General features: G+C 40.0%; 1 protein-coding gene across 1 annotated transcript; it reads left to right on the plus strand.

Annotated features, from left to right (window-relative positions):
- The first annotated feature begins 996 nt into the window (after window positions 1–996).
- Window positions 997–12,058, plus strand: csnk2b (casein kinase 2, beta polypeptide). Its single transcript, XM_049602309.1, has 7 exons — window positions 997–1,133; window positions 1,744–1,825; window positions 2,530–2,632; window positions 3,371–3,486; window positions 5,560–5,635; window positions 6,102–6,291; window positions 8,715–12,058. The coding sequence occupies exons 2-7, from the start codon at window positions 1,754–1,756 to the stop codon at window positions 8,803–8,805; spliced, it is 648 nt and encodes a 215-aa protein (XP_049458266.1). The 5' UTR covers window positions 997–1,133; window positions 1,744–1,753; the 3' UTR covers window positions 8,806–12,058.
- The last annotated feature ends 1,758 nt before the right edge of the window (window positions 12,059–13,816 follow it).

Below are 13,816 nucleotides of genomic sequence, written 5' to 3' on the forward strand. Positions count from 1 at the left end.
TCATCTTTCATAGTGCATTCATTTCAGTCTGTTTATGTTAGAGGCACAGTATATCAGATTTTAGAGTGGGCTCCCAAGCAGAGAATGTATTCCTGATGCTGTCAGAAAATCAGACCCATAAGTCTGTAACCAATACGCAAACCCGGGCACTGTGAAAACTGTGAATTTAGTGCATTGTTTTTCAAACAAACCAATGGCGGCCCTCAGAAACGTGTGGCCCCAGAACATGACATGAAATGCATGCATTATATTTTTATCATTTGCAATTTGTGTCAATGCTTACTCAATAACTACTTACTCAAACTGAGTGACCTCAAAGACGAACAGGTTCAGTCACATATTTGTAATTAAAACATAATGCTAGGTGAAGCTAAAGGAGGGTGCATGTGACAAGTCAGGGCTGATAAGGTGTCCTAGGAACAGCTACAAAGCAAGTTTCTCACCCACATGAAATCTCCAGGTCAGATTAAACCTTACATCAGAAGAAAGCAGAATGCTCTTTCAACAGCAGAATATTACATGTCTATATATGTATAGAGAGAGAGAGCAACTGAGGAGGGATCCCTCTCCCAGGACGGACAGGCGTGCAATAGATGTGTGTACAGGATAGACCAATATAATAAAAGGACAATATAGACAATCCATATGACAAAATGATTCATAGAATGTGAACATATACACAAACACACAAAAACAGAACTGAAGGACATCATTCACACAGACAAGAGAATAAAACAAAGAGAGAGGAGAGGGGGCTTATGTAACAGTAAGTACAAATAGTACAAAGGGTTATTTAGGCTCTTTTTAATTTAGAAAAATAACTCCAAACTTGATGAAGTTTGTTAAAAAAAAAAAAAAAAAGAAGAAGAAGAGATAACGGATGGAAATACAGGTTCTTCCTTTTTGCAAGACAAACCAATAAAAGTGCGCTTTTGAAGAATGTGTAATACTCAGTGTCACCAGTGGGCGACAGTAGTGCGCCATCGGCGCTGTCCGCCGCCTCCGAGTCTCGGGAGGAAGAGGAAGAACGTAGAGGGTGAACTGGGAGGTGGTGTCCATCTTATTTACACCGGTGAGCTTGCTAAATTTTTGAGCTGTCGGATTTTTTAAGAAGTCTAAAAGTTGAAAGCCGGGTAAGTGGACCCCCTCGCTCACATAACTGTATCGAGACGTTTAAACGCAGAGGCGGAGGGAGCTCAAAAAAGAGCTCATCTTTGTCCCGAGGCCTGTTTTCTAACGATGCGCCATATTGAATTTCAGTTTGGGTCCCAGCAGCTAGCGGGGTTTAGCTTAGCGAGCTAACGTCGGCTACATTAACCGCTTATGTGTCTTATGAGTACACCAGACATTCAAGGTTAGGCTTATCACGAATTACATAAGTTTTTGACAGATTCAAGATAAAAAAGTTGTACTGCAACGACTACTTTGAAAATTTAACGGTGTTAACAAGATAACGCCGGCTAAGTTAGCTTGTTAGCTTAGCCTTCATCAGATTTGGGCAGCAGCTATTGCTTCATCCAGCCAAGTTATTCTTGTCATGACAGAGTATTACATTCTCACATCACTGTTTTTGGACCAAATCTAGCATTGTGGACATACTGGGGAAGAATCTGACCAGTTAAAGATATGTATTTGACACTGGAAGTTGTTACTATTATAGTTATTATATTACAATTAGTGTGAGTTCATTGATATTTGACCAATATCTGGATATTGCTGAGTATTTTAACCTCTGTTTTACAGGTCTTCAGAGATGAGCAGTTCAGAGGAAGTGTCATGGATCTCCTGGTTCTGTGGACTGAGGGGGAATGAGTTTTTCTGTGAGGTGTGTTGCCTTGTTCTCTATCTGATATGTCTGTGTATATACACATTGTTGCCATCCATGTAGTGACAAATCAGAACTAAGTTTAAAACAAAAGCTGGATTTGAAACGATAACTGTGTGGGCTGAGTAAAGCTTATTGTACTGTGTTTTGATGACACAGCCAGATCTAGCCCTGAGATACCACTGTATAATATGCATTGTGTGCTGTATTAATATCTTCAGGCATTTCACTCCAAGATCCCTTCATTTAACGTGTTACCATAAGAATTTGAATGATAAAACATACTTACTTGGTGTCAGGAAATGTTGTCAGTCTATAAGCTGGGGAAAATGGCATTAAGTGACTGCAAGGTAACAAAAAAACAAGATTACTCAGGTTTTGAAACGTCACTTCGTCAAAGTTAATACAGACCATGTACATTTAAATTTTGTGTGAGCCAAGTGAAGAAGCAGTCAGCCACATCCTCGAATTCACATGCTCTGTATTGACTCTTACAAACCTCTTTTCCTTATTAAATAGGCTCACAATTTTTCAAGTTTACCTTAAAACAATACCCCTCTGCCCAGGTGTTCTCACATTTGAAAGGGAATTGGAATGATTATAGCGACTAAAACGCCTAAAACCTGAACCTATCCTGTCAGTTATATGCCATGCTAACTTGTTTCGTAATAATCAGTTTTCTGATCTGATTTCTTCAACTAAAGGTGGATGAAGACTACATCCAGGACAAGTTCAACTTGACGGGGCTCAATGAGCAGGTTCCCCACTACCGCCAGGCCCTAGACATGATCCTGGATCTTGAACCAGGTCTGTATAAATATTCATACCTCCACATTCTTTAATCTAGTTAAGCACAGTGGGAACAGTCAATTATTGTCTAGATGGGAGAGAGAACCATCAGGAGAGCAGGAGAATCCTTAAACAGTTTTAAAATCTAAATGCTGACACCAGATGTTCATCTTCATTTACCAGTGAACATGTGTAACAGATCAAGAGGTGAAAGAGTAAAGGAGTGTCAGGTGTTTCATTTAGGAGGCTATCATATATCTTGACTGTAATGTACACTGCTCTTTTAATCTGTCATGCTGAGCACTGTTACATGTCATTTATTAAATAAAAATGAACATTTGATCTTGGCATTCTTTTGTTTTGAGGTTGTTTTTCCTGTTCAGTTGTCAGATAATTACACATTAACACCCAGCATTGCAGGTCATTTTGTGCTTGTCACATTGTACATTTTCACAGAATCTGTGAAACCATGTGAGTTATTTCAACTTCTCCTCAGGCTCCCTTAGAACTGCTGTTGTCTTTATGCCCTTTCCAAGATTAGAAAATGTTTTGAAAACTGTTGTGTCCCTATTCTTTTTTTTTTTTTCTTTTTTTTTTTCCTAATCTAAGAGGAGCACTCTCTCTCTCTCTGTTGTATTTTTGGTATTCCCTGTCCCTTTTGAAAATGTTTCTCAGCACAGTGTCAGTTTTGCATCTCTGTGAATCATCAAAAAGAAATGTGGACCAATTGTGTTCTCTGCTCCCTTCTTTCTTCAGATGAGGAGCTGGAGGACAATCCCAACCAGAGCGACCTGATCGAGCAGGCAGCCGAGATGCTGTACGGCCTTATCCACGCACGCTACATCCTCACTAATCGAGGCATCGCACAGATGGTAGGCGTCAGCTGCATCAGCAGACTCCACTACCCCCTATCTACATTAGGGAAGCTGTTTTTCCATTACTTTCTTCTCGACGGGGTGGAAAATTACTTACACCATGTGAGATGAAATCTGTCAGCTTAAAACACTGCTGCTGCTAAAAGGGGGTGATGATGCTTGATTTTTGTGGGATGAATAGGAAAATGGATAAACATTGGCCAGGCATGATTACAGAGGTTGTATACTAAAGCAAATCGCTGTCAGTCACAGTTTCTAAAGCTGGGTTTACGCTCGATGCAAGGGGCAACAACAGTTCTGTCATAGATACTTACAACATAGGTTTGGATTTATAGCTCAGTGTCAGATTCCACCTTCTGATGGCACCATCAAAACAATAGAAGGATGAATCACAGAGGGTGGGAAATTAGCACCAAACAAATGCTGGAAAATATGAAGGTGGCTGGTAGATGTTTGCATTATAAAGGGCTAATTTATTACCTGATAGTACATGATCAAGCGGTGTCATGCTTTAATTACATTCCTGACAGTATTTGTTTTTACATTCTTAAACTCAGATCTTTTTAATTCTGGTTTGGGCCATGTGGTCCTAACTCAGAAACAGGTCTGATTTTTTTCATGTGACTTCCCATCCATGCGTCGATCCCACCATTCCTGGCTCTGACTCCACAACCACACACAACTCTGTACAGAAGTAGCAGCCATTGCATCACAAAAAGCCATAATCAAAGCTCAACTGTCTTTCTCCTCATCATCTGCTCACAAATTCGCTGCAAATCTAACTTATACATAAACCTGCAAACACTAACTGTGTAAGTAAAGTAAACATGAGTGGCCCTCATGTTTACTTAGACGACAGCGTGTCACGTCTCTGATTTTGTTCTTTTGTGCATGCAGGTGAGTTCGTACTTTTGATCAGCTCTTATGGAATCTGATATTAGCCACATATAAAAAAGAATGTGAACAGCCAGACTAAAAAAGTGGCATCTGAACAATAAATCAAAGCACAAAGGCTTGTAGTGTGAATTTAGCCACAGAGTAATGCTAGAAATTTTTGTCTTGACTCATCACAGAATAGGCAAATGCAATTGAGAGGTAAATACACAATGTAGAGCAGCAATTAATATTAATTGATCGACAGGACATAAAACTATTTTGGATTGATTCGTCGTTTCCATCGCCCAGGAACTGGCAACTGTCGATATATTCATGCAGGTGAATGCCTAAGATATTATAGACCCAATCGGGTGCATGTCTAAGAGGAGAGAGACGGGTCTAAGGTCTTTTTTATAGACTCAGTAAACCTGGTAATTCAAATTGCCATTAAAAATGCCATTGTACTACTAAAAACATTTTTCATGTCAGATACAACAAACTGTTCTTACCCATTTTACTATATATAATGTTTAAATGTTCTATTTTTATTTTTAATTGTATTCTATTATCAGTTATTTTGTTGTTGTGGTTGTCTCTTTAGTCCATAAGGGTCCACCAATCAAAAGAATTAAGAGTTTTTAATGAAATTCATCCAAATTGTGAATATTGATGAGCTCACTATTCATCTGTCTTCTGATCTGTCTCCAACTTGGTGGTGCTGTTGCTCAACTTTCTTTTTTTTTCTTTTGTTTTTTCACCTTGCTTTTGCTCTTCTAATCTGATCCTAAGTCAGCCTATTCACAGCGCTAGTAACACACACAAGGTTTATGCATTTCTTCTTGGATCCACATGGGTATTGTACAAGATGATAAACAGACCTGGGACCTGCAGTAATAGAATGGGACTCAACGCAGACATGATTGACCATAATATAATGTGGATCCAAACCTGTACCATCATGATTAGGGTCTTGGGTCCAAGGGTCCTGGTAGACCTGTGAAGCCCTCCATTCTGTAGTTGGAGGAGATATATATGTATAATATTGTATTTACTTTTTTAATTATCTTTACTGTAATCTCACAAATGTTAAACTTTTTTCCTGGCACATTTTTTCAGGTGTAAATTTTAAGGATTGCCTGCCACCTATCAGTATTTTTAGTATAGCATAGTAATATCCTGTTTTATATCTTGCAGTTGGAGAAGTATCAACAGGGAGATTTCGGCTATTGCCCTCGGGTCTATTGTGAGAATCAGCCCATGCTTCCTATCGGTAAGTAAAAAGATTCATATTCAAACGACTTCCCACAAGACAGGGTAAAGCAGCACAATGTGGCCGGCAAGTATGAAAATGTTGTGGCTTCCATGACGGTAATTAACACTTGTGGTATTATTAGTAAGTCTGAATAAGTCAATAAGTAATTTATTCCATTGAAATATCATTGATGTATTATAGAAAAGTGATTTATCTTTTTATAAATGTCAAAAGGCACATCTGCCTCATTTTTGCTGTGGTATCGTGATACTACTCAGAACTGTGATACTTTCACTGGTATCGTACCATGGGTCCCAATTTTGGTACCGTGACAACACTAATGCAGAGTGAAAACACCAACAAGCAGTATGGATATTTTTGTACTCTATGAGCAGCATCCCTGTGCTGTGATAAGATTTGCCTATATCTGATATCTAAACCACTTTCTTCCTCTACTGTCCTTCCTCATCCTCTTTATCCATAGGCTTGTCAGACATCCCAGGAGAGGCCATGGTGAAGCTTTACTGTCCTAAATGTATGGACGTCTACACACCCAAGTCCTCCAGGCACCACCACACAGATGGAGCCTATTTTGGCACTGGCTTTCCTCACATGCTCTTCATGGTTCACCCTGAGTACAGGCCCAAGAGGCCCGCCAACCAGTTTGTCCCAAGGTGAGTACGACGGATCAAACTTGAAGGTGTGCTCCTGTAGAAATGTGATGCACTGCAGCAGTAATTTATCTGCACTCTGACCAGTCAGTGTGTGCTTTAGAGGACACTGTCTTACTGTTCACACCATTAGAAACACACTTGAAGTGCACATCATTAGGGAAGAGTCCACCAATCACAGCATCTATACTATTATGGAACAAATACTGTACGACAACAGGAAAATCCCTCATTCATAATGTTGCTCATGCTCAAAAATAAGTTATTTTAAAGTTGAACATAATAATCGCCTTGATGACTTAAGTCAGTAAAATGCAGCCGTACACTATAGGCTGATGAATCTATTCTGATGAGCGATAGTTACGCTAATATGAAACGAGGCCAGATCATCAAACTGTCTGGTGTATTTCTTTTAATTGTAATATTGTAGTTGAGTCACAATCGGCACTTTCTGTTTTGCGTTTTATGCTTGCAAGTTACATTTGTTTTGTCTACAGGTCATCAGGAAGTTCCAAAAATGTCCATCAAAAATGCCAACAGTGGTTGTACTGAAATGCTTGTTTTGTCAGACCAACACTCCGAGCTGGACCGAGACAATGTTTATCTTTTTTTGCTTGGGGAAAGAAAAGTTTATTAATTTAAGGGGTTTAAATGCACGGTTCGGTACGTTTTTTGATAAAGCAGGGAAAACAAAAACTGCAGAAAATACCTTTTTTTAATGTGTCTTGAAAAATTTAAACATTCAACAGTGGCTCAAATACTAAAAATAAATCGCACAAATATCACTAATATAACTCCCCATCAGAAGAATTGCAGCCAGCACTCATTAACAGGGCGGGCAGAACGGACTGACTAGAATAATTTTTCTTTTGTTATTTCTTCTTTTGCCTGCCTCAGGGACTGCAGAAGGAAACTAGCTAAAAAGCTATAATCTGGTGCATCTTTACTCTGTTGAGTCCAATGTTCTCTGGTACATGGTCCTTGATATATATAAAAAAAAAATGCACACGTGATAGCACGTGGCTCAAGCACTTAAATCATATGTTTTAATTTGGCATTATCCACAATATAAGTTACAGTATTATGTAGGAATGTAACAATATCGATGCAGTAGTCAACAATCAAATATTATCGACCCATATTGAAAACATTGATGCGTATCATCATTTTAAAGATTGCCTCTATTCTGAATTCCCCACGGTACATCTGTGTCACCATTTCTGTCCAAGTGCTCCTCCTTACTAAACATTCAAAATTTGCTAGCAGCCTACTGCCACGCAGACAATGGGAAGCAGTCAGGAAAAAGACATGAAGGATATTTACTGGTATCATCTTACATCGGTCGGAGGCCCCTAAATTTTATCAAATCGAAATCATATCGTGCAAGACTTGGTGATTCTGTATAGTTTTGTATCGTGATGAAACTTGTGATTTACACCCCTGGTATTATGCAAGTTTGGTCACATGTGCGTAGTGATAAACACATTCGTTATTACTTTGGCACAGTCAGAATCTGCAGTGAGAGGCTGCCTGAACGCTGTGGGGAGAGGGACTCGACTTATAGTGTGTTTTTGTCTCGTTCTGTTAATCGACACATTCAGATGATGTTGTTGTAAATGAAATGTTTGAAGTGCTTCGTACAAACTGAGCTTGACTAACTCAGCCAGCTAGGCTAAGCAGAGTAGCATGCTGCAGCTGATAGACAGAGGCTAGTGCACTTCCAAAACTGCACTCCATTATTTATATCTCATAAGTGTGAGAAGTACACATAAGTAGCACAGTTTGATGATTGGGTCACAAGGCATACGGAATGTCCTGTACCAACCATTTCAGGATGAGTACACATACCAGTACGCTCCACAGTTGATATTAGATTATGGCTTTACTGGACTAATTGTTTCAGCTTTAGAGAACTCACTGCACATGGTGCCACAAATTAACTTGAGCATGTGTTGTAAATGAACATCTAACATTTAATGTGGCAACGATCACATGCTTTTCTTTAGTTAAACCCCAGTCTTGGTCTCAGGCTGATAATAAAACTAAAAATGCCATTAGATTTCTGATCACTTTAGATAATTTTATTCCTCACATCCTTTTCCTGAATCCTATTTCATTGTGTTGTGATGTCTGTACAGGCACATCACATGAGGGACAGACAGGGTGGGGTGATGGAAAACAGCAAGAGCTTAAGATGTTACGAGTACATCCGTGCTCTCTCCCTGAAAGCAAACACATCACTGTTCACAGTGTACTCAGTCTCATTAAGTTCAGTTTGCTTGTTTATGTTGCATCTCGCTTATTTTATTTGAAGTTAATATTTGTAGCTTCTGAGTGACTCGTGTCCTTTTTAGTCATGTTTTGTAATCAACCTGAAAAGTAACCAGAAGAAATGCTCACACACGTTTGTTACGTACTCTCTCCAGGCTGTACGGGTTCAAGATCCACCCCATGGCTTACCAGCTGCAGCTGCAAGCCGCCTCCAGCTTCAAGAGCCCTGTCAAGGCCATCCGCTAGAGCGTCCTGGACAAAGCAGGTGGAAGAGCAAGATTCGTAGAGAAGACAGGAAAAAGTTATCATCAGAAGGGGAGGAGTCACCTGCATTTTACAAAGCTTTTCAGGTGCCCCCTCCCCACCCTGAAGACTGTATTATTTTGGTTTAGATTAGGGTAAATGAAAAAGTGTAAAGATTTTTGAGTGTGAGCGAGACATGAAAAAACGCACAGCTATGATCTTAATCACAAACACAAACACACACACACACACACGCACGCACTCATACATACAGAAATACATAGATGCATCCACACAGTTGGGATTCCATGCACGTACCTTACCAAACTCATCAGTGCCAAAAACAGGAGGGTGAGGTAAGAGGAAGCTGAACAATACAGGGGCCTCATGCTGCTGCTGCTGCTGTTCACGAGCATGCTGATGAGAACATTATGTAATCAGTTACAGGGAACTTTTCCCGTAGAAAAGGTTTTTATGTTCAGGGCTGGTAGGCAGAAAGCTGAAGAAAGTGCAAAAGCAGAGTCGGTTTTCATCTCTGGCTCTGCGTCTGTTCTGTATTTGGCACAGTTTGGTAAAGGGTGGTGGTAAACCCTCCATCATTGGAAGCCTCCTCTCCCTATTAGCCCCCCCAGTGCATGTACACTCAGGCTGGCACTCGCAGAGACAGTTTGGTTGGTGGGTGTTTTATTTGTTTTTGGTTTTTTTTGTATCACTGATTTGTAAGAATTTGGTTACCAGTTTGTCTGACGTTTGTGGTGTTATTGCACAAAGCTTTCTGTTAAATTTGCCTTAAGATTCAGAGAACACACCCAGGTTCTTATTTTTTTCAAGGCACAAGCAACATTAGTTTCTTTTTTGTTTCCTTTCCACTGTTAGAGGAGGTAACATAGAAATAGATTAAACTAACATGAATTTACGAATCGTTCAGACAATTGTAATCAGCCTGTGTCGTTTCTCCAGCTGTCTGTGCGTGTGTCAAACAACTGTCTGTATTGGTACCGAAGTGAAAATATAACCTGTGCTACTTCTCTGAGATGTGTCCCCTCCTGCAGCAGCAGGCTTAGCTGCATTTGTATTGTCAACCCCCCTTCCCTCGTAGCTTCATCTTCCGTCAAAAAAAAATTAGTTCGAAATTTTGGGAAATTCGCGTATTTGCTTTCTTGCAAACAGAGGATGGGAAAACTGGCACCTCTCTGTGGTAACGTGAAGCTACTGTTAGCGGACAGTTAGCTTCACTTAGCATAAAGATCGGAAATGGGAAAACAGTTAGCCTGGCAAGGTAGGGCTCCCAAGAACGCAGCTCAGCCTTGCTTCCAGTTTTGACCAGAGACCATCATTGTAAAAGAGATGTCTGTAAATCTGTTGACAGGACACCTCAAACTGCCAACAAGGTCAGTTATGACTGTCTCTTGTGAATTTTTGATCCAAGATGGTATTTTATTTGTTAAACTTCTTCGAGTAAAGAAAAATGATTTAAACCTGGGACGTCAGCAGAATGTTAAGTCTGTGAGACGAGCAGGAACTCGGGGCGGGGCGAGTTGCAGAAACACTACCGCATACCGTCGAAGCTAGACACATTTTTGGTGTATGGCTTGGTTAGCAACTCTCATCAGACTAAATAGACACAATCTTGGGGTCCAGTATCCAGATCTAATAATACATCCACAGCCTAGCTCTGTTCAAGGGTATCAGAATTCTTCATTTTTTCATTTTTCAGTAGGATAAATTAATGGCCTAATTTTCATTTAGCATTGACCAAGGAGGAAAATCCAATTTTAATGAGCTGTTGGGAGAAGTGCGCCATTGGGGTTAGGTTTAGGTTAAGGAAAAAGATCATGGTTCAGGTTAAAATTAAGAGATTTCTGCCAGAAAGGGCGACCTCCATTTGGAGGCAATTAAACACAGTATTGTTTTAATTAATGAGCTTTATAGCTGTTAGAAGCTTAAGCTCCTTAATTAACACACGATATCTTGTTTCTTCAATCTTTACAACAAACAAAGTGTAAAAAGGTCAATTAAAGGGTGCAAGAATCCTAAAACGTGTCAGTTAAGTAGCATTTTTGTACTTCCAGTTCCCTCGTCATTAAGTCTATGGGTTTCTCTGTTAGATGCTTTAAATAAGGTCTGTGGGTAACACAAGCTCAAGAGACTTTCACGTTTATTTCTACGACATAATATAGGTCAGTAAACACCCTACTGGTGAATTTTGATGTTTAAGTCATAGCTTTTTACTTTTGACAACTGCATTTAGGCTCCAAAAGTCATAAAAGTGGTGTTCATTTATTTTGCTGAACAAAACTTGTAAATCATTTTCTGTGTTCTTGAAAAATCCCATAGGCTTTTTGTCAAGGAACCAGAGCGATGTTAACTTCAGGGTTGTCCTACAAAGAAAAGGAAGTCATCCCTGCAGCACTCTGTTGATCTTTTTCTAGTCTGGGTTATGTGCCGGTTAGCAGTTGCTTGGAAACTGGTAGTGACTTACTGTTAGGGAAGTTTGCCTTCAGGGCTTTTTGCCAGAAAGTCGTTTCTTGGTTAAGTTTACAAAAAAGATAATGGTTTGAGTTAGAAAGCCCTTAAGGCTAACTGGTCCCTGCTAAGAGATAGTCTGACCCATGATGGAAATGCAAAATAAAAACAAAGTTCATATTCATTTCTGAGCTTTAGATGTGTTGGTAGGTGAATTTTATTACCTTTGAACAGAGCCAGACTCGCCGTTTTTCCGTTTCCAGTTTTTATGCTAAGCTAACGGCCTGCTGGTCGTACCTTTATATTTAATGTACAGATATGAGAGTGGTGTCAATCTTCTCATCGAACTCGCTGCTACAAATCGAATAATTCCCCAAAATGTCAAACTACCCCTGTAAAGATCGAGGAGGAGACCCGGAGAAAGAGGAATTTAGACAATCTGAATCCTTCAGCTCACTCCACCACTGCACTGATCCCACTGGTGTCTCTTCACAGCACAGTCTCATTATTTATGTTCAGGTTTAGAGACAGACTGACCACCAGCCGCTTATTTTTTTTGTTTGTTTCTGAAGCGGCGGGGCTGACACTCAGCTGCCCTCCCCTCGCTCTCTCCCCTCTTTACGTTTGTGTGACTGGAATAGATTGTTTTTGGATATCATGATACGAGAGAAGCGGTATTTATGTGTCCAGATTTTAACTAATGTTCGTCTGTGTTGTTGTTGTCTTTCTGCTACTGTGGAAGGGTGAGCAGGATTCAGAATTCTCAATAAACTTCTATTTTCTTTTCATACTCTTTTGTCCTTTGGTTTCTGTGTGACTGCAGTTCTGCCCTCCTGCCACATAGTGTCAGTAGAAAACCAAGAATTTTAAAAAGCTTTATTTTTTTTCTACCTTAAGACATTTCTGTGGTCCTGCCTGAAGCTGCTGGGTTTAAATCCTAAATATAGTATATTGTAACATGGGAGGACTATGAGACACACAACTGTACCTGCATTCTCAGTGTTTCTGTTTGTTTTGGAGCTTGTAGGGAGATTTCCTGTGGTGACAGAAGGAATGGTGGTTGCTGGAGTCTGGGCGTGGTTGCTGCAGTGTCATTTCACATGACTCTGAGTAACAGCTTTGGTTAGAAAACACACACAGAAACAAATAAACACCATCTAGCTGCAATGACAAGATCATAAGATCTCAGTCAGGCTTTTGTAAATCTTTCTAATTAAGTTTTGGCTGTCCTTTAGCTTTGTGATGCATAACAACAGACAGAATGGAAATTACAAATCAGCAAAAACATCTATAATTTGAAAATATGCTGCTCCTGTATCCAGTTTAAACCATAGAAACACATGGCTGTTTACGTATGACTCATAAAAAGTGTTTTTCCCCTCTGCACGGCAGCTGTCTTTGGCAAAAATGACTGGCAGGACTGAGCAGTTTTCATGTGGCTGAGCCTTGTCAGTTTTTCCAGAGGGAGAGGAGGACGAGGTTCCTTCATGACTCAGGATAACCTCAAACCACAGCCCAGGACCTGCCCTTCGTCTCCTCCTTTTCTTTCAGCAGCTTCTTTTAACTGCGAAGAGGAATCCCCCATTTTTGTAGTTGTTGAGAGTCTCCACACTTTGTACGAGAGCAGAGCACCTTTTTCTAATAGTGTGCTGAATAATAAAAGGTGTCTGGGCTGGAAGCAAAACCCCACATGTGGCAAGAAACCAGCCCTGTTGGCAAAGTTATGATCTTGTGAGTTCAGCTACTCAGACTGCAGTCGTGAAATGTTCAGCCTCTGCTTTGCCACACCCAGAAGCCATATTTCTCCATTTTCCTCTCAGATTTTTTTCTTCTGGGATGCCTCTCTTAAACAGATACTCTAAAGGAAATATGCCAGCAACAGAGACTGAGACCACATGTAAAAACATGCTCCAGAAAAACATGTATTGTTGGTAGAAAATATGCGTTTTTAGTGGCTTTGCTGTCCACATGTGATGGCTTCAGTCTGAGCTGAGGTTGGCAAGAGTGTTGCAAACTCTCTTGCCAAATACATGTTTGTGCAGGTATTCACCCCCTCTTAGTATATAGCAGAGATGTGAGTTCCAGTCACGTGATTTGGACTGGATTCAGACTCAAGCGTCAAATTTGATGACTTATGACTCAACTTGACAAATCACATAAAGGCTTTGCAACTCAACTTGGACCTTAACACCAAAAAAAGTATGCTATTTTAAACGAGTGCCACAAATAAATTAATTCCCATTCATTTCCTGAACTAACAATAATACTATTCTTTCCTACCAATCTGACACTTAGGCACTCCCTACATATACGAATATTTTTGTAAACGGATATTTTCCATAACGTTTTGGTCTCTTGCCCACACCCAAATAGAGTTTTAGGTCACTAAAACAGAGATTTTTAGAAACACCCTCTAAAGTGCAGGTTACCATGTGTCTGTGTGGGCGTGAAAACGGAGCATTTGGGAAGTAATTATGTAATCTCCTCAATTCATGCATACCAATTGTTGCTTTGTTTGATAAGTATTCACCAAAAACAACAATGATAG

This window comes from Epinephelus fuscoguttatus, linkage group LG17 (assembly GCF_011397635.1).
Source record: "Epinephelus fuscoguttatus linkage group LG17, E.fuscoguttatus.final_Chr_v1".
Lineage (NCBI taxonomy): Eukaryota > Metazoa > Chordata > Actinopteri > Perciformes > Serranidae > Epinephelus > Epinephelus fuscoguttatus.

Bases quoted from the DNA above. Each gene is read 5' to 3' on its own strand.
- csnk2b (XM_049602309.1), top strand. From the start codon at position 1,754: ATGAGCAGTTCAGAGGAAGTGTCATGGATCTCCTGGTTCTGTGGACTG. The intron at 1,826-2,529 runs GTGTGTTGCCTT...CTTCAACTAAAG, and splicing joins GGAATGAGTTTTTCTGTGAG to GTGGATGAAGACTACATCCA. The intron at 2,633-3,370 runs GTCTGTATAAAT...TTCTTTCTTCAG, and splicing joins GATCCTGGATCTTGAACCAG to ATGAGGAGCTGGAGGACAAT.